The sequence below is a fragment of the Staurois parvus genome, unplaced genomic scaffold, assembly GCF_062004578.1.
Source record: "Staurois parvus isolate SC_StPar_1 unplaced genomic scaffold, SC_StPar_1.0 ptg000173l, whole genome shotgun sequence".
In the NCBI taxonomy this organism is placed as follows: domain Eukaryota; kingdom Metazoa; phylum Chordata; class Amphibia; order Anura; family Ranidae; genus Staurois; species Staurois parvus.
The window spans coordinates 2,135,419-2,160,319 of record NW_028317969.1 but is presented as its reverse complement, the minus strand read 5'-3'; the positions used below and the strand labels follow the sequence as shown (position 1 = coordinate 2,160,319).

General features: G+C 43.4%; 1 protein-coding gene across 1 annotated transcript in view; it reads right to left on the bottom strand.

The window, feature by feature from the left end:
* The window catches only part of MYO7A (myosin VIIA), a 305,599-nt gene that overhangs the window by 237,927 nt on the left and 42,771 nt on the right, over positions 1-24,901 (bottom strand). Inside the window, exons 2-3 of the mRNA XM_089676754.1 lie at positions 17,298-17,411; positions 16,147-16,299 (exon numbers count right to left, since the gene is read on the bottom strand). Of these exons, the coding sequence (XP_089532880.1) occupies positions 16,147-16,299; positions 17,298-17,411 (267 nt within the window). The remainder of the gene's footprint in view (positions 1-16,146; positions 16,300-17,297; positions 17,412-24,901) is intronic.

Here is a 24,901-nt window from a genome sequence, read left to right as displayed (position 1 = left end):
TGCCTAGCATAGTCAGTTTGAAATAGGGAAGCAGAGGGACTGGCAGGATCACCAGGTTTTTCATACAAAGGAAGCAATATAAAGGGAACAGGAAACTTTTTAAAACAAGTACACTATATTGCCAAAAGTATTGGTACACCCCTCCAAATCATTGGACTCAGGTGTTCTAATCACCTCCATGGTCACAGATGTATAAAATCAAGCACCTAGGCACGCTGTGAATTCAAGCATGGTACTATGATAGGTTGCCACCTGTGCAATAAGTCCATCCGTGAAATTTCCATGCTACTAAATATTCCACGGTCAACTGTTAGTGGTATTATAACAAAGTGGAAGCAACTTGGAACAACAACAACTCAGCCACCAAGTGGTAGGCCATGAAACATGACAGAGCGGGGTCAGCGCATGCTGAAGCGCACAGTGCACAGAAGTCGCCAACTGTCTGCAGAGTCAACAGCTCAAGTTTGGATTGGAGATGTGTTCTCTGGAGTAATGAATCACGCTTCTCTGCCTGGCAATCCGAAGGACGTGTCTGGGGTGATGGTTTCCAGGAGAAGAGTACTTTCCTAATTGCATTATGCCAAGTGTAAAGTTTGGTGGAGGGGGGATTATGGTGTGGGGTTGTTTTTCAGGGGTTGGGCTTGGCCCCCTAGTTCCAGTGAAGAGAACTCTTAAGGCAGCAGCATACCAAGACATTTTGGACAATTTCATGCTCCCAACTTTGTGGGAACAGTTTGGGGATGGTCCCTTCCCGTTCCAACATGACTGCGCACCAGTGCACTTGACCTCAACCCAATAGAACACCTTTTCGATGAATTAGAGCGGAGACTGTGAGCCAGGCCTTCTCATCTGACATCAGTGCCTGACCTCACAAATGCCCTTCTGGAAGAATGGTCAAACCTTCCCATAGACACCCTCCTAAACCTTGTGGACGGCCTTCCCAGAAGAGTTGAAGCTGTTTAAAGCTGCAAAGGGCGGGGCCAACTCAATATTGAACCCTACGGACTAAGACTGGGATGCCATTAAAGTTCATGTGTGTGTAAAGGCAGGCCGACCAATACTTTTGGCAATATAGTGTATATGGTACAGGCGGCACATATCAGGAATATGAAATTTTGAGGTAACATATGATTTAAAAGTGAATTTGCACTTACATTCCACAAGTCATAGTCTAATAGCTCCAAATCCCTGTAGAGCCTGGAGTTTGCATGTTCTCTCTGTGCCTGCATGGGTTTCCTCCCACACTCCAAAAACATGCTGGTAGGAAAATTGTCCCTAGTATGTGTATATATGAATGTGAGTTAGGGACCTTAGATTGTACACCCCTTGAGGGTTAGGGACTGATGTGAATGTACAATATATGTAAAGCGCTGTGTAAATTGACGGCGCTATATAAGTACTGGTAATAATAATTATAATAATAATAATATGCATGGAGGAGCGCAGCTATGAGCAAAGATTAGAGGAAATGAATTTATTCTCTCTTGAGAAGAGGAGATCAAGTGGGGATATGATCTCCATGTATAATACATAAGGGGGGTTAGGATCTCCACGTATAATACATAAGGGGGGATATGATCTCCATGTATAATACATAAGGGGGGATATGATCTCCATGTATAATACATAAGGGGGGTTAGGATCTCCACGTATAATACATAAGGGGGGATATGATCTCCATGTATAATACATAAGGGGGGGATATGATCTCCATGTATAATACATAAGGGGGGATATGATCTCCATGTATAATACATAAGGGGGGATATGATCACCATGTATAATACATAAGGGGGGATATGATCACCATGTATAATACATAAGGGGAGATATGATCACCATGTATAATACATAAGGGGGGATATGATCTCCATGTATAATACATAAGGGGGGGCATGATCTCCATGTATAATACATAAGGGGGATATGGTCTCTATGTATAATACATAAGGGGGGATATGATCACCATGTATAATACATAAGGGGGATATGATCTCCATGTATAATACATAAGGGGGGGATATGATCTCCATGTATAATACATAAGGGGGGATATGATCTCCATGTATAATACATAAGGGGGGGATATGATCTCCATGTATAATACATAAGGGGGGATATGATCTCCATGTATAATACATAAGGGGGGATATGATCTCCATGTATAATACATAAGGGGGGATATGATCTCCATGTATAATACATAAGGGGGGATATGATCTCCATGTATAATACATAAGGGGGGATATGATCACCATGTATAATACATAAGGGGGGATATGATCTCCATGTATAATACATAAGGGGGGGCATGATCTCCATGTATAATACATAAGGGGGATATGGTCTCTATGTATAATACATAAGGGGGGATATGATCACCATGTATAATACATAAGGGGGATATGATCTCCATGTATAATACATAAGGGGGGGATATGATCTCCATGTATAATACATAAGGGGGGATATGATCTCCATGTATAATACATAAGGGGGGGATATGATCTCCATGTATAATACATAAGGGGGGATATGATCTCCATGTATAATACATAAGGGGGGATATGATCTCCATGTATAATACATAAGGGGGGATATGATCTCCATGTATAATACATAAGGGGGGATATGATCTCCATGTATAATACATAAGGGGGATATGATCTCCATGTATAATACATAAGGGGGGATATGATCACCATGTATAATACATAAGGGGGATATGATCTCCATGTATAATACATAAGGGGGGATATGATCACCATGTATAATACATAAGGGGAGATATGATCTCCATGTATAATACATAAGGGGGATATGACCTCCATGTATAATACATAAGGGGGGATATGATCTCCATGTATAATACATAAGGGGGGATATGATCTCCATGTATAATACATAAGGGGGGATATGATCACCATGTATAATACATAAGGGGGGATATGATCTCCATCTATAATACATAAGGGGGGATATGATCTCCATGTATAATACATAAGGGGGGATATGATTTCCATGTATAATACATAAGGGGGGATATGATCTCCATGTATAATACATAAGGGGGGATATGATCTCCATGTATAATACATAAGGGGGGATATGATCACCATATATAATACATAAGGGGGGATATGATCTCCATGTATAAATACATCAGTGGTTCATATAGTGAACTCGGTGTAGAGCTATTCACCCTGAGGTCATCACAGGGGACAAGGGGGCACTCTTTACGTCTGGAGGAAAAGAAATTTAATCTCCAAACACGGAAAAGTTTCTTCACAGTAAGAGCTGTGAAAATGTGGAATAGACTCCCTCAAGAGTTGGTTCTGGCCAGCTCAATGGATTGCTTTAAAAAAGTCCTGGATTCTTTCCTAGATACACAGAATATAACTGGATACTAACATTTATAGGTAAAGTTGATCCAGGAAATATCCAATTGCCTCTCGGGGGATCAGGAAGGAATTTTTGCCCCTGCAGGAGCAAATTGAATCATACTTTGCTGAGTTATTTGCCTTCCTCTGGATCAACTGTGGGTGTAGGATTATAACTTTTTCTTTTGGTTGAACTGGATGGACTTTTGTTTTTTTCAGCCAGACTAACTATGTAATAATAGAGAATCTGTGAGCCTCAAAAAAAAATAGGAAGTTCTGACCAGCTCGAAGGGAACCATCACTGGCCCACTCCCCACCCCCCACCTCCCGCACCTCACTATTGGTTAATGAGGCTACAAATCACTAAACAGGCCATTAGCATGGTGCAGGTTGTGGGATGGGGCTGACCAGAGCTGGTGATTAAGTAAATGCTATTTGCATATCAAAGAGCTCCAGTTTCTGGATTTCCCAGCGTGTTCTACAGGAATGCTTACCAAACCTGCAGGCACTACTTGGTCCACAGGCCCGTGTTACAGTTTTTATTTAACATTTACATTTGTACACTCTTGCTGTACCATATTTCTGGACTCCATTAATATACTGTATACTATAGTTTCTTTATAACAGTGGTTTGTACTATGCTGTCTATGTCCCCAAGGACTCAAGTATTTCAGAAGTAGTATGAGGTCACAGGTCTCTCCTGAAATTCAACTCTCTTCCTTGCAGTGAATAATTTAGAGCAATATTACGCTGAGTTCTACTCAAACAATGACAGCAGGAGCACACCTTACCCGCTCCATTAAATCTTAATGTAGATTTTTCTGAGCTGAACAATGTATTACAGCTGGGATGCGGGAACAACAATCGTCCAGTTTATCTATGGTAATTATCTCATTAATGATGGTGTGACAGCCATTCCAGGAAAAAATCTGAAACATAGTCCTGAAAATGTCCCAAAGGTGACTAATCGAAAGTAAAAATGGTGGGTCAACCATTCAGCTTTTCTTTTTCTAGCGCACATTACAAAATGAACACTAAAAGTAAAGACATCAAAGATTCAAATGTAGGATCAGGTCCAACCCAGGCACCGCAAAATAATCAAAGACTTGTTGAAGGGCCAAGCTTGTGCTTATGGAGGAAGGGGAAAGTCATATGTCCCAGATACTTCTATGCAATGCGGGAACACATACGCATTCACGACTGCTGCATCATGCATTAATGTGCATTACATTATGGCAGCTCACTCAAAATAAATGCATTGCCAACGCACCCTAACAACCTGCAAATGCATTGCCCTAGGACATGGGTGTCAAACTGGCGGCCCTCCAGCTGTTGCCAAACTACAAGTCCCATGAGGCATTGCAAGATTGACAGTTACAAGCATGACTCCCAAAGACAGAGACATGATGGGACTTGTAGTTTTTCAACAGCTGGAGGGCCGCCAGTTTGACACCCCTGCCCTAGGGAGTATTGGTGAGCCAAGCATACCTAGATTCGATTCAAGCAGGATTTGATGAATGTGACTAGTGCCAAATCCAAACCCCATTGAAGTCAATGGGAACCAAATGTTACAAAATATTTTGACATTATTTAGGTTTATATGCAATAGACTGTCAAACAGATGGCATGAGGGCTGGGCACTGCCATGGAAGATATGTACCAAAGCAAAAAACAAAAAAAAATGTTAATCATTTAGTTTAGCTGTTAGTAGCGATTTAAGTAATGCTTAATGTGTTACTAAACCCAGGACCCTGCATTCACTATATCTGGTCTCCCAGGACCCTGCATTCACTATATCTGGTCTCCCAGGACCCCGCATTCACTATATCTGGTCTCCCAGGACCCTGCATTCACTATATCTGGTCTCCCAGGACCCCGCATTCACTATATCTTGTCTCCCAGGACCCTGCATTCACTATATCTGGTCTCCGAGGACCCTGCATTCACTATATCTGGTCTCCCCGGACCCTGCATTCCCTATATCTGGTCTCCCCGGACCCTGCATTCACTATATCTGGTCTCCCCGGACCCTGCATTCACTATATCTGGTCTCCCAGGACCCCGCATTCACTATATCTGGTCTCCCAGGACCCCGCATTCACTATATCTGGTCTCCCAGGACCCCGCATTCACTATATCTGGTCACCCAGGACCCCGCATTCAATATATCTGGTCTCCCAGGACCCCGCATTCACTATATCTGGTCTCCCAGGACCCCGCATTCACTATATCTGTCTCCCAGGACCCCGCATTCACTATATCTGTCTCCCAGGACCCCGCATTCACTATATCTGTCTCCCCGGACCCTGCATTCACTATATCTGGTCTCCCCGGACCCTGCATTCACTATATCTGGTCTCCCCGGACCCTGCATTCACTATATATGGTTTCCTCGGACCCTGCATTCACTATATCTGGTCTCCCAGGACCCTGCATTCACTATATCTGGTCTCCCAGGACCCTGCATTCACTATATACGGTCTCCCACAGTACAATGGAAATGCAATTATTTTAGTAAGTATAAACTGCTAAATACCTTTTCTCATCAGCAATTTATAGCAGTCTTGTGACTTCTATCAGTGTTCAGCAGAGCACTGGTTAAAGCTTATAGGAGGAGTTTTCTTTCTGCTTTAGGAGGATGCAGGACCACTGACCTCTGTCCTGACAGTGCTGATTTGCCCTCTGCTGATCACATGCACTCTCCCAGGAAAAGAAAAACCTCTCTAGCAATACGCATGAAACTGAGCATGTGCAGCTTTCCCTCAAGGCTCCGTTCTATCAGCAGATGGACTGGGGACAGTAGAAGAAGGGGAGGATCAGAGAAGTCAGTATCAAACAGCCTTTTTACACAATGCAGAGGATTAACCCTTTAGGTTCCACAGTTAGTATAACAAGCATGCTTTACTGCACATACAGACTGATTTTACTGTTGTGGTTTTGGTAACACTTTAAAGTCAAACATTAAAAATGTAAAACTCCATTAACCACTTGCCTACCGGGCACTTATACCCCCTTCCTTACCAGGCCAATTTTCAGCTTTCAGCACTGCCGCACTTTGATTGACAATTGCGCGGTCATGCAACATTGTACCCATATGAAATTTTGATCATTTTTTTCTCACAAATAGAGCTTTCTTTTGGTGGTATTTAATCGCCACTGGGCGCTTTACTTTTTGCGCTATAAATTAAAAAATGTGCAAAAAATTTGAAAAAAAAAAAAAGTTTATTTGTTTCTTTTATAAAATTTTTCAAACAGGTATTTTTTCTCCTTCACTGATTTGCGTTGATGAGGCGGCACTGATGGGCACTGATAGGCAGCACTAAAGGGCACTGATAGGCAGTACTAATGAGGTGGCACGGATAGGCGGCACTGATAGACAGCACTAATTAGGGGTCACGGATAGGCGGCACTGATATGCAGCACTGATAGGCGGCACTGATAGGTGACACTGATGATGGGTACTGATAGACGGCACTGACTGGCATCACTTCTGGGCACTGACTGGCGGCACTGACTGACACAACCCCTGGGCACTGACTGGTGGCACTGACTGGCAGCACTGCTGGGCTGCACTGGTGGGTGGCACTGGTGGACAACACTGGTGGGTGGGCACAGGTGGGTGGCACTGGTGGGCACAGGTGGGTGGCACTGGTGGGCACAGGTGGGTGGGCACAGGTGGGTGGCACTGCTGGGCACATGTAGGTGGCACTTCTGGGCACAGGTAGGTGGCACTGCAGAGTGGCACAGGTGGGTGCACTGCTGGGCACAGGTGGGGGCACTGCTGGGCACAGGTGGGGGCACTGCTGGGAATGGGTGGGCGGGGCTAGTGGGCGCACTGCTGATTGGAACTTGCGGGGGTCACTGCTGGGCACCGATCATCAGGGCACTGATCATCAGTGCCCTGATGATCGGTGCCGATCCCCGCTCTGACAACTGCCGGTTCTCGGCAGTACTTTCCTCACGATCTGACAGCGTGAGGAAAGTGCAGCCGAGTACCGGCACTTGCATTTTCCTGTGATCAGCGTGTCATTGGACACCGCTGATCACGTGGTAAAAGGCCGGTGGGATCGGCCTTTCACCACATCACGTGATCAGCTGTGTCCGTAGGACACAGCGATCACGGAGATCGCCGGGTGCGCGCCCCCTGGGGCGCGCAGGAGAGCGCGTTCTGGGAGGACGTCATATGACGTCCACTCAGAACTGGCCGGCCGCGGTGAAGCCGTCTTTCGGCTATGCGCGGTCGGCAAGTGGTTAAATAACATACCTGCGGGATGTCCGGACCTTGCCTGTGAAGTGGTGCATTTGTGCAAAACCTGCTACAGCAACACTGACATTTACAAAGAAAAAAATGTGCTTAAATTGCTGGCAAAATGACAGCACCGAGACGGTTCATTCTGTTTGTAAACAAAGCAGTCGGGGATTCCGTTCATCTGAATGCCCAAACAGCTAAGGTTAGATCTGACCTAGTTTTCGGACTGAACCTTAGGCTCAATCCTATTAGAGTTGATTGTCGTTCAAAATGATCGGCACTGCAAAACAGTAACGTATGTTACATGCAGAACATGGGCCTTGCAAACGTGTAAATGGGCACTGAAAGTGTAACATAGTTACATATAGTAACATAGTTAGTCTGGCTGAAAAAAGACAAAAGTCCATCCAGTTCAACCATAACAAAAAAAATAAAAAAAGTTATAATCCTATACCCACAGTTGATCCAGAGGAAGGCAAAACACCCAGCAAAGCATGATCCAATTTGCTCCTGCAGGGGAAAAAATTCCTTCCTGATCCCCCGAGAGGCAATCGGATATTCCCTGGATCAACTTTACCTATAAATGTTATATCCAGTTATATTCTGTGTATCTAAGAAAGAATCCAGGACTTTTTTGAAGCAATCCACTGAGCTGGCCAGAACCAACTCTTGAGGGAGTCTTTTCCACATTTTCACAGCTCTCACTATGAAGAAACCTCTGCGCATTTGGAGATTAAATTTCTTTTCCTCCAGACGTAAAGAGTTCCCCCTTGTCCTCTGTGATGACCTCAGGGTGAATAACTCTACAACGGGTTCACTATATGAACCACTGATGTATTTATACATGGAGATCATATCCCCCTTATATATTATACATGGTGATCATATCCCCCCTTATGTATTATACATGGAGATCATATCCCCCCTTATGTATTATACATGGTGATCATATCCCCCCTTATGTATTATACATGAAGATCATATCCCCCCCTTATGTATTATACATTGAGATCATATCCCCCCTTATGTATTATACATGGTGATCATATCCCCCCCTTATGTATTATACATGGAGATCACATCCCCCCGTTATGTATTATACATGGAGATCATATCCCCCCCTTATGAATTATACATGGAGATCATATCCCCCTCTTATGTATTATACATGGAGATCATATCCCCCCTTATGTATTATACATGGAGATCATATCCCCCTTATGTATTATACATGGTGATCATATCCCCCTTATGTATTATACATGGAGATTACATCCCCCCTTATGTATTATACATGGTGATCACATCCCCCCCTTATGTATTATACATGGAGATCATATCCCCCTTATGTATTATACCTGGAGATCGTATCCCCCCTTATGTATTATACATGGAGATCATATCGCCCTTATGTATTATACATGGTGATCATATCCCCCCTTATGTATTATACATGGTGATCATATCCCCCCTTATGTATTATACATGGAGATCATATCCCCCCCTTATGTATTATACATGGAGATCATATCCCCCCTTATGTATTATACATGGAGATCATATCCCCCTTATGTATTATACATGGAGATCATATCCCCCCCTTATGTATTATAAATGGAGATCATATCCCCCCCTTATGTATTATACATGGAGATCATATCCCCCCTTATGTATTATACATGGAGATCATATCCCCCCCTTATGTATTATACATGGAGATCATATCCCCCTTATGTATTATACATGGAGATCATATCCCCCCTTATGTATTATACATGGAGATCATATCCCCCCTTATGTATTATACATGGAGATCATATCCCCCCCTTATGTATTATAAATGGAGATCATATCCCCCTTATGTATTATACATGGAGATCATATCCCCCCTTATGCATTATACATGGTGATCATATCCCCCCTTATGCATTATACACGGTGATCATATCCCCCCTTATGTATTATACATGGTGATCATATCCCCCCTTATGTATTATACATGGAGATCATATCCCCCCTTATGTATTATACATGGTGATCATATCCCCCCTTATGTATTATACATGGAGATCATATCCCCCTTATGTATTATACATGGAGATCATATCCCCCCTTATGTATTATACATGGAGATCATATCCCCCCCTTATGTATTATACATGGAGATCATATCCCCCCTTATGTATTATAAATGGAGATCATATCCCCCCTTCTGTATTATACATGGAGATCATATCCCCCCTTATGTATTATACATGGTGATCATATCCCCCCTTATGTATTATAAATGGTGATCATATCCCCCCCCCTATGTATTATACATGGTGATCATATCCCCCCCCCCTTATGTATTATACATGGTGATCATATCCCCCCTTATGTATTATACATGGTGATCATACCCCCCCCCCTTATGTATTATACATGGTGATCATACCCCCCCCCCCCTTATGTATTATACATGGTGATCATATCCCCCCTTATGTATTATACATGGAGATCATATCCCCCTTAATTTCCCCTTATCAAGAGAGAATAAATTCAGTTCCTCTAATCTTTCCTCATTGCTGAGCTCCTCCATGCCTCTTATCAGTTTGGTTGCCCTTCTCTGTACTTTCTCCAGTTCCCCAATGTTCTTTTTGTGAATTGGTGCCCAAAACTGAACTGCATATTCCAGATGAGGCATTACTAATGATTTGTACCGGGGTAATATGATATCTCTCTCTGGAGTCTATACCTCTTTTAATACAAGAGAGGATTTTGCTCTCTGACTTTCTCCAGTTCCCCAATGTTCTTTTTGTGAATTGTAACTAAGCCCCCCAAAAAATGTACTGTACCGTAATTTATCAGTCTTTAGATGTGGTGGCTGCATCAGTTTTTCCTTTTTTAGCTTTTTTTTTTTTCTATCTTCACTTGTTGATCCTGCCAGTATAACAATTCTTGTCCTAGAGTGACAACGCTGTTTCACCGTACTGTATCTATTTATTAGCAGCGTTAGCACCCTATGACAGGACTACAGAATAGAGCTGGCCATACACGGCTGAAAGAAAAAAGCCAAACTGATTTCCCTATCCACACATTCAAAGTGGAAGGGGAAATCCTCCCCACTGAGCTCAGCATTGAGATTGAGGAAAGAATCAACACTTTATTTATAGTTTAAGAGCACAGTGTTTTGGATTAAACCCTCACCGATCTTTTTATTAGGTACATCTGTTCGATTACTTGGTAACACAAATTGCTAATCAGCCAATCACATGGCAGCAACTCAATGCATTTAGGCATCTAGATGTGGTGAAGACGAATTGCTGAAGTTCAAAGCAAGCGTCAGAATGGGGAAGAAAAGGGATTTAAGTGACTTTGAACATGGCATGGTTGTTGAGGTCAGACGGGCTGGTCTGAGTATTTCAAAACTGCTGATCTACTGGAATTTTCACACACAACCATCGCTATGGTTTACAGAGAATGGTCCGAAAAGAGAAAATATCCAGTGAAAGGTCAGAGTAGAATGGGCAGACTGGTTCAAGATGATAGAAAGGCAACAGTAACTCAAATAACCACTCGTTACAACCAAGGTATCCAGATACCATCTCTGAACTCACAATATATCGATCTTTGAAGTAGATGGGCTACAGTAGCAGAAGACCACACTCCTGTCAGCTAAGAACAGGAAACCGAGGCTACAATTCGCACAGGCTCACCAAAATTGGACAATATGAGATTAGAAAAATGTTGCCTGGTCTGCTGAGTCTTGATTTCAGTTGTGACATTCAGATGGAAGGGTCAGAATTTGACAAACAACATAAAAGCATGGATCCATCCTGCCTTGTATCAATGGTCCAGACTGGTGGTGGTGGTGTAATGGTGTGGGGGAGATTTTCTTGGCATTAGCAAGGTGTACCTAATAAAAGTGGCCAGTGAGTGTATGTTTGAAAGGACATAACACAAATTTTGCAATTTTGTGCTTTGTGAATCTGATTTTAGCTATTGCATTGGTGATAATCTGTATTTAATCACAATATTTTGTATTGCATTTTAGCGATTTTATTTTGTTGGGTCATTGTCACTGGTTGTCAGGAGTAGCGCCTACCTTTTATTCACTATTTGTGCACTTAAAAATGTGGGTACACTTTAAAGGGGCAGCTGCACCTGTTCACATTAAAATTGGGTTGGCGTCCTCTTATTATAAATACTTTTCTGGTACAGATCAAATTTGGTTCCTGCTGAACCGACTGTATGTCGATGGTCAGCTTTAAGATGCATTTCCGTGAATCTTGTTTGATATTCAGCAAACCCAAACTTACCAGCGAATTCAATTAATGTCTATGGGGTGCAAATATTGTTTGAAAATTCTGGTAGTTTTTAGGGGTAATAGGCAAGTCATTGTCAAAAAGGGTATGGGAACCTGGGCCCTGTCATGGGGGACCTGTATCACAATGCAAAGAAAAAAAAAACTATACAACAAGGGGAGTGTCTTTTCATGAAGCTTTGAGAGTGACATTGAAAATACAGAATACCTATATATACCATGCTTTGGGGATGCCTTAAAGCCAACGTGGTACTTTGGAACAGTACGATTCTAACAGACAGCCACAGAGACAGCATAACCTGGTTGCACATATTTGGTTGTGGAAATAAAGTTCAGTTTTTTTCTCTGTAAATCAGCACAAGGGACAATACTTGCTCTGAACAATATGAAGTGTCCCTTGCATATACCATGCTTTGGGGATGCCTTAAAGCCAACGTGGTACTTTGGAACAGTACGATTCTTACAGACAGCCACAGTGACAGCATAACCTGGCTGCACATATTTGGTTGTGGAATTAATGTTCAGTTTTTTTCTCTGTAAATCAGCACAAGGGACAATACTGAACAATATGAAGTGTCCCTTGCAGGGGCGGACTGACCATTTGGAAACTCGGGCAGTGCCCGAGGGCCCGGGGTCAGTAAGGGGCCCCATGAGATGCCCCTGGTACCTTTTTCATAGGCTTTTTTGAGTTTGGGCAAGGACACAGGGGCCCCATGATCCCCTATTGCCCGGGGGCCCCATGAGTAGTCAGTCCACCCCTGGTCCCTTGTGCTGGTGGCTGCTCTGTTCAGTGAAATCTTCACTCCTCTGCCTCTCCCATAGCCCTGCAGCTATGATCTTTTTATGCTATAGGGTTCATATAAACCACTGGACCTGTCACCCGCCCTTTCTGCCCCTCTCCTCCATTCATAAAAATCGTACTATAGCTTCCCAAATGAAAAGCACTCTATGAATAGAGGATGGGCAGATGAATTAAAGATCCACCACCTCCATTCATTGACCGCTTTTTATTACAGGGAAGTGATAGTACTGTTTTTATGAATGGAGGAGGGAGTGGAAAGGGCAGGCATAGCTGGCACTATTGGCAAGAGTCTGTGACAGAACAAAATCTGGTGCAGCTATGCAGAGAAATCAGCTTCCAGGTTTTGTTTTCAAAGCATTAGAAGATGTTTTGCTGCCATGCACAGCTGCGCAAGATTCTGAGTGCTGCAATTTTAGTACAGGCGTACCTCGGTTTACGAATTTAATGCGTTCTCCAAGACTTTTGTATTGCAAAAAATTTGTAAACCGAAACGTGGTTTCCCATAGGAATGCATTGAAAACCAATTTATCCGTTTTAGAGGTCAGAAAAAAGTAAAAAAAAAAGTATTTTACCTGTTCAAAACTCTTTATAAAGTGCATTTTAAAGGCATAAATACTGTACAGGGACATGATTAAACATTTCCAGAATGGCTCCAAAACTTGATGCAAAAACCACTCCGACACCTCCACACTCGACGCCACATGCTACTCACAAACCCCACCATGCACGGGGTCGGCGCTATAAACCTCCCAGGCGCAATTCATCCTGGAGAAACTTGCTTCGTATTGCGAATAAAATTCGGAAATGCATTGAAAACCAATTAATCCGTTCCGGAGGAAAAAGGTTAAAAAAAAAGTCATATCTGTTCAAATCTCTTTATAAAGTGCACTTTAAAGGCACGGGGCTGGCGCTATAAACCTCCCAAGCGCAACGCATCCTGGGTAAACTTGCTTCATATTGTGAACAAAATTTGTAAACCGAAGCATTATTTTCAATGGATTTTCATTCGTAAACCGAAAATTACGTTAACCGGAGGTAAGCCTGTATTTCCCCACCCCCACGTAGGAGTTTAGAGGCAGAATAAAAAACCCCACAGCGAGCGTGTCCAGGAACAGCGGTATTTTGACAGAGAAAAAACACTTGACGAGTGTAAACACATCTAAGTTCACGTTATTGCGGGGAGTGTTTAGTACCTGATCGGTAATTCATTTCAATGGCCAAACTAAATTATTATTTAGAGCAGTGTTTCTCAACCTTTTTTCAGTCAAGGCACCCTTTAAAATTATGGATAGTCCCAAAGCACCCTTTAAAATATGGACAGTCTTGAGGCACCCCATTTTAAAATGGGGTGCTTCAAGACTGTCCATAATTTTAAAAGGGCACCCCATTCTAAAATGTGAAAAACTATTCTAATAGTTGTATATAACGCAGCAACATCCACACATGGAGGACACCCAACATTAGAGGCGATTTATTCTTCCAAAGCAAATACACTTTTGTACACTGGTACTGACTAGTATTCCAATGTTTCTCTTCTCCCTCAGTTTTTCTCCATCACTGAGCTAATGTGACCCCAGCACTGATGGAGGGGGCAGGGGAGGGTCAAACTAGGATGCTGTGCAGGCAACCGGCATCCTCCTTATCAACTGATGTCATTGGTTGTCAGGATGCTGGCGGCTAGAAGGTCATAATGGTGAACAATGAAAACCTGAAGCTTTGTGTAACTAAAAGGTTTGTTCCACCCACTGGCTTGTATACAAGTTTTGGCCAATTTTAAGGCACTTTGCCAAGGCACCCCTGAAGAAACCTCAAGGCATCCCAGGGAGAAAGGCTGATTTAGACCAATGAAATAAATTAATGCCCAAATGCTTATACAGAGAGAGCTGGTTATAGCCAGAAGGTGTCAGCTACATTACTTTCTATGCGTGTATTGGGTGCAATGGAGCACCTGAATCATGTGAGTTGCTTCTTTATATTTTAATATAAGAAGGTTTTTTAAAACGATAAAGCACTATTGGTCTGCCTGTGTATTTCCTACATGCATGCTGAGTGGAGGAGAAGCAGTTAGAAGAAGGAGCTGGATCAACAGTATAGGAGAATCTTGGTAGAGGTCATACCATCACTATATGTCCACCTAGGGGACACAAGCCATTTTTGACCAAACCTAGTTGCGAAGTCAAAAATTCCAGGTGAGGACACAGCTGGTGTGACTGATGGTGGAGGTGCACTGTATATGAAAAACAACGTTTTTTGATGGCAAAAGTTTTTTCTAGAGTTGGAAGGACTATGCATTAGTGATGGACTGTATCAGGGGTGGACTGACAACTCATGGGGCCCCCGGGCAATAGGGGATCATGGGACCCCTGTGTCCTTGCCCAAACTGAAAAAAAGCCTATGAAAAAGGTACCAGGGGCATCTCATGGGGCCCCCTACTGAACCTGGGCCCTCGAGCAGCGCCCGAGTTTCCAAATGGTCAGTCCGCCCCTGGACTGTATTAGTTCATAGCATTTGGGCATATTGTTTGTAATATTTTTTCACTATTCAGTTCACATTGGGATTATTTTTAGGTCACTATTTGAAGTTGAAAAAAGCGCGGCACTGTTGTAGAATTATGAAATGCCCAAATGCTTGGCGCACCTAAACACATTACACGTGTTTACAATTGACAAACGTTTTTGGGCCAAATCGCTGCCCCCAGGAGGAAAGGTGTCTAGGAGAGATAACAAAACCTCCAGTGTGCATGATGCCTTACTACTGGGGTATCCAAGACATATTCAAAAAAACAGGGACTGACCTAGCCAATCAGGCTCCTCCCATACCTTACTTGGCTAACCATTTAAATAGTATAAAGATGATATGGAACATAAAGAAATAATAAAATAAAAAATTCCTTTGAAGGAAACAGTTGATGATTTAAACGTCAAAGAAACACAGAATAGCTCTGTCAATTTCTACATTGGCGTCTCACTTCTTCTAGTGCAGTGGAGGTGTTCCCACATCTTCTGTTGTATTCTCTATACATATATTTGAATGAAATATATCTAATATCTAGCAGGAAGAAATTAATTCTGGTGAACCTATAGCTTGACGAAGAGCGCTAGAACTTAAGTTAGACTACCTGCTACAAGCAGAGGAAGTGATCAGAAATCTCTCCAGGGGGGACACATACAGCAACAACAAATTGGCAGAGGTGGTAACACATCCCTGCATAGTCTTTTAATGTAATAAGTATTTTTTAAACCCTTTCAAAAGACTATAATGCATTCAATCATTGGAGATGTTTGGCTCAGCAGTAAAATGTCCCTAAGAATTATTGAGGCAGCCTTGGAAGTGTAGCAAGGTAGAGTGACAGCATCTGCCATTACAGTCAGACCTACTATATATGACAATAAAACTCCTTCATACTCACATAGATAAGGTGTTCCCGGTATCTAATGAGTAGGTTACGGAGGATTCCAGCCTCATTAAGATCCCCCAGACGGATCATGTCTTCCACTCCGTGGATGGAGGTAGGATGCATTGGTTTGATGTGCGATGCATTCTGGGGGGAGATCCAGTGCTCCTGTAGATGGAAGCAACCAAATAAATATCCTAAAATGAGTTACTAATTAGAGCTAGAGACTATGCTGGACTGGTTCAGAGAGTTATTGATAGTTGTTCCGTATGGTAGTGCTAATCTTTCTTAGGAGGTTTGGGTTGCTACCTTACTGATATGACGGAGTTGTCACTGCAGTAAAACCAATGCTTGAATGGAAAGGTTGTCCAAAAAAATTTAACCCTTGATGGGAGATTAAAATCGTTTATTGAAAGCGTGAAAATCTACAGGTTGAGCCAATGTGCTGTAAGGGAACTGCTTCCTTTTTCTTCAGGGCTGTTGGTACATGCTAAGAGAGATGGATGGAGTACCAGAATTTTTTGTGATGGCAAATGCCAGCCTGTAAAATGCATTTGCTATCGCGTAGAATTCTAGTACTACCACAGAGTCCATCCATCCCCATTAGCATGTACCAACAGCCTTGAAGAAGGAGGAGACAGTTCCCCTGAAATGCGTTGGCTCAACCTGTACGCTCTCACGCTTTTAATAAATTATTTTAATCTCCCACCAAGAGTAACATTTTTTTGGACACCGGGTGCTCCTTCCTTCTGATTCAAGATGACGTCGGTTAGTCAAAGAACCAGCTCTACTGGCTTTGCTGTGGCATGCACCAATGTGTCCTCTGACAGTGCAACATTAGTGGTTTACACCAAACACAGCTATGTAATAAGACTGCCATTCACAGATTGCTATAAAAGAACAAATCCACCTAACGTCTGGTAGAGAATTACAGGAAAATCATCATTAAAACCACTATCCACAGCAGACTGAGCATATCTTCACAAAAATAATATCTTCGTCTTGTGGTGGCCACCAGCCATTAGAAGTAACTCAGGCATTTAAGCCTTGAACAAGATTTGTCCTCCATTAGTCTTCCATTGTGTAAACCAATGATGATTAACGCCCAAAGATAGGAACTGTACATAGCATAGCTTGGAAAAACAAATCTAAACAACTAGACTTACATTTCCTTCATCGTCCAAGACTTGGATCTGGCCAGAATCACACAGCTTAACCACGGCTCCAACTGGTACATCAAACTCCCGGCCTGTCTTAAGGTCCAGCCAGACATAATCGCCCTGTAGTAAAGCAAAAGAAATATCATTAGCATTGACATTCATTAGTAAAGTTTGGGATATTTTACTCTGTTTGAGTTCCTTCCTGCAAAAAAAAGGCTGAGAACTTTGAATATGCCTACAAAAAACAAAACCAAAATGTAGCCAAGTACTGGGCTACACAGGTATGGAGGAAAGGAGACAATAACTGTGCCCAGTGACTTTCACTTTGCTGTAATGCCAGAGCTATAATATTCTAGTGCCCTTCTTGATCACCGGGGGGGGGGGGGGGGGTCACCACTGAATAAGAAACAGAGGATTATGGGGCTTGTGGGACTGAAACCACCTTTTAATATTGTATTATGGAATGATTAAATTACAACTCCCAGGAAGCCTTGTGACAGAAAGAGGGTAAGGAGGCCTTATATGGAATTGCGGTGGGAAGGCTTGCTCTCTTGGGAGTGCGGAACCATAGTGTACGCATCAGGGTGTACCAGCATCTTTTAAATGCAAAATGGAGCGTTTTTGGTTCAATAGACTTCAATTGAGACACTACAGAAAATGCGGTTTTGATGCATTTTTTACTTTTTATGATGCATTTTGTAAAAACCGCAAAATGCATCAAAAACACGCATTCAAAAACGCAAAATGCCCTGCAAAAAGCACTGCAGAAACGGACCAAAAGTAAACTCCATAGGTGTGAACCAGGCCTAAATATTCATTTGCAATTTTCCCCACTAAACGTGGTTAGAGCTTAGGCGCATTAAATGCATTTTTGCCACATTTAGCATTTAACTGCTCCTAAACTCTGCTGTTGTTAAACTCTGATAAAAGCTTATGTGTGTATGGACACATAGGCTTTTATTGAGTTGAATTTTGGGGCAAAAAAAACGCCAAAAGCTCAGGAGCAGCAGTGTACATGAGGCCTTAATCAGTGGGTTATAAAGCGCTTACACCCCTCAGGGGGGTTCGAGGATCACTGCCACAATCCCTCCTCTCAATGCTCTTCTGAACCACAGGAAAAAAAGCTTATTTAGTGTAAAACCCTTTTTATTTTAAAATCCAGTAATTAAAATACAATACATCCACTCACATGTTAAAGTGCATAGCCTTGCACTAGGAATGACTCATATATACTGCATAGGACATTTATTTATTTCAGGTACTTATATAGCGCCATCAATTTACACAGTGCTTTTACATATATGCTATACATTCACATCGGTCCCTAACCCTCAAGGGGAGTACAATCTAAAGTCCCTAACTCACATTCATACGTACACATAGAAACTAGGACAATTTAGACAGGAGCCAATTAACCTTCCAGTATGTCTTTGGAGTGTGGGAGGAAACTGGAGTACCCAGAGGAAACCCACACAAGCACAAGGAGAACATGCAAACTCCATGCAGGAGGTGCCATGGTTGGGAATCGAACCCATGACCCATTTACTGCAAGGCAGACATGCTAACCACTAAGCCACTGTGCTGCCCAAACATTGGCTCCAACAACCGCGGTTCGTCATTTCGAGTGTATGTAGAGGGATGATGTCACTTTCTGTAGCTCTCCCCTGAAGACGTCATTATGACGAAACGTGTCGGGGATGATTAAGAAAAGGGGTCATGGTGAGTTTTCTGGTGTGGAGGTGACAGCAAATGGGTGCTGAGCTTTATAGTGGGAAGATGCATGTGAAGATTTAAACGAGCAAGAGCCCTGAATACTTTGAAAATTAGCACTTTTTTGTGAAATAATTTGCAATGGACACTTTTCTTGTGAAATCATTTCACTTACTTTGTTGATATTTGTGTACAACACCTTATTAATTCATTTATATGTATATAGGATATATTTTTTGTGCTGTAAAACAATATGCACAAGTTTTATAACTTTGCCTAATTTTTTTTTTCTATTTTATGCTGAAAGCTACTTGTGACAAAGATGCAATGCTAAACCTAAAGTGTCAGAAGGGTCGAAGTGTTCTGAAGGTGAGAGTAGGCACAGAGGTCCTATACTATTCAGCGACTCCTACAGGGGTAGTGCTACAATGGTATCAAGTTATGATGTTTTCAAGCCCATTTGAAGTTTCAGTTGAAATCAGCGAACAAAAATTAAGAGATAAAACTAAAAAAAAAACCAAAAAATGTTTGAAGAATTAAAATTAGATTCCACCGCCTTTCCCTGCCAGTATGCTGCAAAGAAGAACCCTTTCTCTTTGTGTGCAAGCAGTGGTCTCTCGGCAGAGGTCTCAAATGCTCCTCGCTGAGTTAGAACCTAAAGTGGTTCTAAAGCCTCTGCATTAAGGTAACAAAACCTTCTCTGCTGCAGGATCCCCTCAGCCCCCCCCCCCCTTATTCTTACCTGAAGACAATCTCATTCCGCGACGTGCACGACAGCAGTGGATCCTCATTGGGCAGATTGATAGCAGTAGGGCTCCCGTCCCTGTCAATCAACTCTAGTGATGAGGGAGCAGGGGACTGGGCAGAGTCCCACCGTTTCAATGGACGCAGCAGAGGGACTCAGGAATGAGCATGCAAGTGTGCTCCTATGGGAAACTTCTTCCCATGGGGGCACTGGACAGAGAAGAGGAGCCAAGAGCACCATCAGAGGACCCAGGAAGAGGAGATTCTAGGCCACTCTGTGGAATTCCGTTGCACAGAGCAGGTACATATAGAGATATTTGTTATTTTTAATTTTTTTTTTTTTTTAATTTTCCTTTACAATTGCTGTAAATTCTCAATCAGCTCCCTGCTGATTGGAGAACTCCAGCTTTGACTCACAGGGATTGATAACATTGTCACCAGGACAGTAAAGTTAAGGTGAATTCCCCCAGCGAGGTCCCTGAGAGCAGTAAAAACCACACAGAATTTCTAACGTTTTTCTACATTATCTAAAATTATTTTTTAAAAAGTGTATCTGGTAATATATTGTTCGACACCCCTTAGTCTCTGCTACACTGCTGATCCATGCTCCTGACACTGCTGTTCCTAACTCTTCATCTGCATCCACAATGCAATCTCTACTCCTCACCCTTTATCTAACACTGCTGCCTTCTGCTCCTCCCCTCCATCCGATATTGCTGTCCTCTGCTCCTCACCCTCTATTTAACACTGCTGGCCCCTGCTCCTCAACCCCATCCAGTGCTGTTGCCCCCATTCTCTACCCACCATCAGCTGCTGCTGTCCCCTGCTCCTCAAACACCATCCAACAATGCTCTCCCCTCTTCTCCCCCATGCAATGCTGTTGGTCCTCACTTCTCACTCCCATTTTGGCATTGTTGGCTCCTATTGCACCTTCCCTCTCATCCAATACTGCTGTCTCCCACTCTTCACCCCCTAAACGAGGCTGTGGTCTCCATTTCTCATTCCTCATTCAATACTGCTGGCCCCCACTCCTCACCCTCGATCTGACATCTCATTCTTCATCATTAGGGAACAGACCAGGTTGGAGTTGGAGCCACCTGGGACTGCCGGGGGTCATGGCAAGTAAGCACACAGAGGGCATGGCTGCTGCCAAAGTTGTAAGGAGCATATTGGAGTGGATTAGACTCTACAACAAGGAGGTGTAAGGGGGTGAGTTTCACTACTCTGAAGCACTTTTCTCCCTTCCACCTGCCCAAGTCATAGCACCCCCCACCCCAACCCACATCACCCCTTCGCAGTCACAGAGCTTTCCTGCACCCATTCCCACCCATCAGGTCACAGCACCTTCAACCCACTTCATTTACCCCCAGTCATAGCACATCCTCCACTCTGTTCCCTACAAATCAAGGACAATTTGGAGCTGTGATAATGTGAATGGCTGCTAAAATCACTGTGGTATGTATCATTTTGTATCAACACGTCCTGTCCTGGCGAGGAGCTTTGAAAACCACAGAAGAAGGAATTGAAGAGACAGAGAGAGCTGAGCCACATAGCATTATATACACAGGGACTGCTACTGCTCTTGTATTTTCACCCAGATCAGAATCAGAGACTATTCTGCAAGTATTCCTATGTTTTAATAGTTTAACTGCAGCTTCTTGAGTGTATTTCTGCATCCTAGTGACAGACGAGACTCTGTCCTCAAATTATCTCACATGCACAGTACCAGATAGCTAGATCTGTGTTACTATACAGTATGGGTGTAGTGGTCACCTTCTAGTATATTAGTAGGTGAACCTGTTTATTGCAATAGAGTTTATATACAGCTCTATAGCTAATTGTAGCTCAAGGCTCAGAAACCAGCATAGGTTAGAGCTAGGTTAGACATCCAATAACCACTTTTGGTAGTTAGAAGGTTAAAGGTTGCATGTCAGGTTAGAAACTACTAGGGAGGGACTAAAGTGCAGTGTAGATAGGATGACTCTGAGTTCCAGTGCCACACCACAGTTCCTGCCAGTGAGACGCTGCATTCCAGGCTGGTTGGACAACAGTTGGAGGATACCACCCCCCATGATATCTGATCTTCTCTTCAGGTCTACAACACAAAGACAGATGCCACATCATTCTGAGGGGCCCCTGCAAACTCCACCTGGACTCCCATCAGTCAATTAAAGTGGTAGTAACACTTAAAAAAAAAAGTATCCCCCTGCAAAGTAATACCATAATGTGCTAGTATGCATCACATACTAGCACATAATGAAAGACTTACCTTAAAATGAAGGCCCCAAGTGACTCGCTGTCACCACTGATAGGGCTTCCATCTTCACTCGGTCTTCCTTCCGGGTTTGCGGCTTCCGGCCATCTGATTGGCTGAGCCATGATAACGTCACTCCAACGCATGCATGCAGGAGCCCTGGGCACAACACAGAGCTCTGAAGGAAAGTCAAGGAGCGCATGCGCCGGTGAAGTCTTCGACTGCTGCTGCTCGCTAGAATATATCCTAAATGGTGCATGTTTAGGAGATAATCATTTTACCTACAGGTAAGCTTTATTATGAGCTTACCTGTAGGTAAAAATAAACATAGAGAGTTTACTACCTCCCGACCCTTTAAGGGGGTTGTGACACTGGGAGGCGGGGCAAGGTTTAGGATCATGTGACTGCCGTGATTAACTGTCATGGCGGTCACATGATTGACTGCCGTGATTAACTGTCATGGCGGTCACATGATTGGAAAGCTCCCGACCTCAAGTACCAATCAGAACCTTTGCGTGGGGGGGGCAGTAAACATGCCAGGAGCTCTCTGCACATCTTTTGTTTGCATTAGGTACGCAAACATGGGGCCCCTCGGCACCAAGGCCCAGCTGCTGAGAAGTGCTAGGGAGTTAAGCTTTGACAACAAAACTTGGAAGCTGATTGGTTTTAGTAGATAACACCCTCTAATGTCTTCATACAGGTCACCTGCAGATTACTATTACATACAAGACTTGTCAGCTGACTTGTGATAGAGATAAAGTTGTTAGGACCGCCGATGTCCTAGCAACCAATCACGTGATTTCTCCGCCCCCACTAGCGCTGACAGTGACAACAGAGGGCAGCGGCTCGGTGGTGGATGGCACCTGGCTTCGATGCACTGCCTGCCTCCAGGCAGGGTACTCTGGGGGGGTTTAGACCTCCCAAACCCCCCCTTATCTATGTCCCTGCACAGCCATGCTGCCCCCCGCCGGAGCACACATGGCCTCGCCCCCCGCCCGAACACAGCCGAGCCTGTCCCCACGCCCGAGCACACACGAGTCTGCCCCCCTGCTGAACACAGCTGAGCCCACCCCCCCACCCAAGTACACATGAGCCCACCCCCCTGCCCGAGCACAGCCCTTTGTAGATGGCCCTGGTTCCTTCTGCCTGGGGGTGATGTCGCCCCCTGAAAAATGCCACCCAAACAGGTGCCTTGTTTGCCTCGCGGCAGATACGCCCCTGGTGATTGCAGTTGTCTTCTGGGTCCCATGCCCAGTGACTGCCCTGCTGCTTAAAGATAATTAAAAAGATAATTGGTTTCAGTGGTAACTTACCTGAGAGTCACAAAGTGCTCATTGCTCGGGTATCAGCATCCTCTGGAGGAACCCTGGTTAAGAAAAGCTGCCTTAGCTGTCATCCAAAAGTGCCATCATTTGCCTCTATTCCTATTCTGGTGACAACTGTAAAGTTATAGATTGTCCTTCATATTCTGTGCCCCCCCCCCCCCCCAGATTTACCCTATTTGTTCTGGAGATCATTGTCAGAGAAATTGAACATAATGGAAGATTAAACGTTTTACAGTTGTCACCAAACCAAGAGGTGAGAGGAAATCTGTTCAGTGACAATAATTAAAGAGACATTTCCCTATTTCTGGAGAACTTTCCCTCTACTTCCTGTTGTGTCTCCTAGGCAGGAAGTGAAAGCAACTCCTCACAATAAGACACAACACCAAAAGAAAGTAAAAAAAACTGACAGGTGTTCTAACACTAACCAGTCAATGTCAATCCACTTAAAATCGATATCTTCCCTCCCTCTTAGATTGTAAGCTCCCAGGATCAGGGCCCTTCTAACCCTCTTGTATTGAACTGTATTGTTGCTGTATTGTCTCCCGTTATATTGTAAAGGGCTGAGCAAACTGTTGGCGCCATATAAATCCTGTATTATAATAATAATATCGTGTTAATAGTTGAAAAACATCTAAACAAGGCTAATGACTGTTGAAGGTGGAAAATCGCCTTAACCATATTTAGCTTTTTCCACAGAACATCTCTCGGGGACACAAGAACCTCCATCACCATGGCAAAGCTATCAAAGAATACCGCTCACCGGTAGTAGGGTGCTGGGTTTCACTGCCTGGTTAACATTTCGTAGAAGTGCCCACTTGCCCTGGTCTTTCTCCAAGACATCCTCCACTCCTCGCCGGAGATACATTCCAAGAAAAATTTGTTCAGCCTTCCAACGCACAATGTGAATGCCCAAAGGACGTCCTCACCATTCTCAGGAAAAAAAAGGCTCGCTTTTTCCACCACCAGTCGCCCAACTAAGGAAGCGTTTCCATGTTGCAAGGGGGGCTTTACCAATCAAAAAAAGGGCAGAAGATCCTTTAAAGGAACAAAACGCTGTTTGTGGTGAACACGAGTCCAGATTCCATGTACCGATCCTATGTGGCCACATCACCGACCACTGGTACACAAGTTTAGCCAAGCAGGTCTTTTTGCAGACTCAGCTCATGTCAGACATCTTCCTTGGCTGCTTCCTAGTGAACTCTGAGACGTAGACAGAGAATTCGAGTCCCTTTTGTACTTATTAATCTTCAGATGGGTCCAGCGGTATGTAACAAATGGCTTGTACATTAACTTAATTCCTTAACGACCAGCAAGACGCAGAGCACTGAGGCAACCCAAAACCAAGACCCATCTGCAGCTCCTCCGAGTATAAACAGATAACCTAGATCCATAGCAACTGAATTTTAAATAATTCATTGATTTGTCACCTTTCTTAAGTAGTGTGTTCTCTTTGGAGTATTAACTTGTGTCCGAAGCGCATGTCAATCAATTACTCGTTAGGGCAAAGCCAATAGCTGTATGTGACACAGCTTAGCCATTGACTGTCCCTCTTGTCACTACCTTAGTTCTTCTGTATT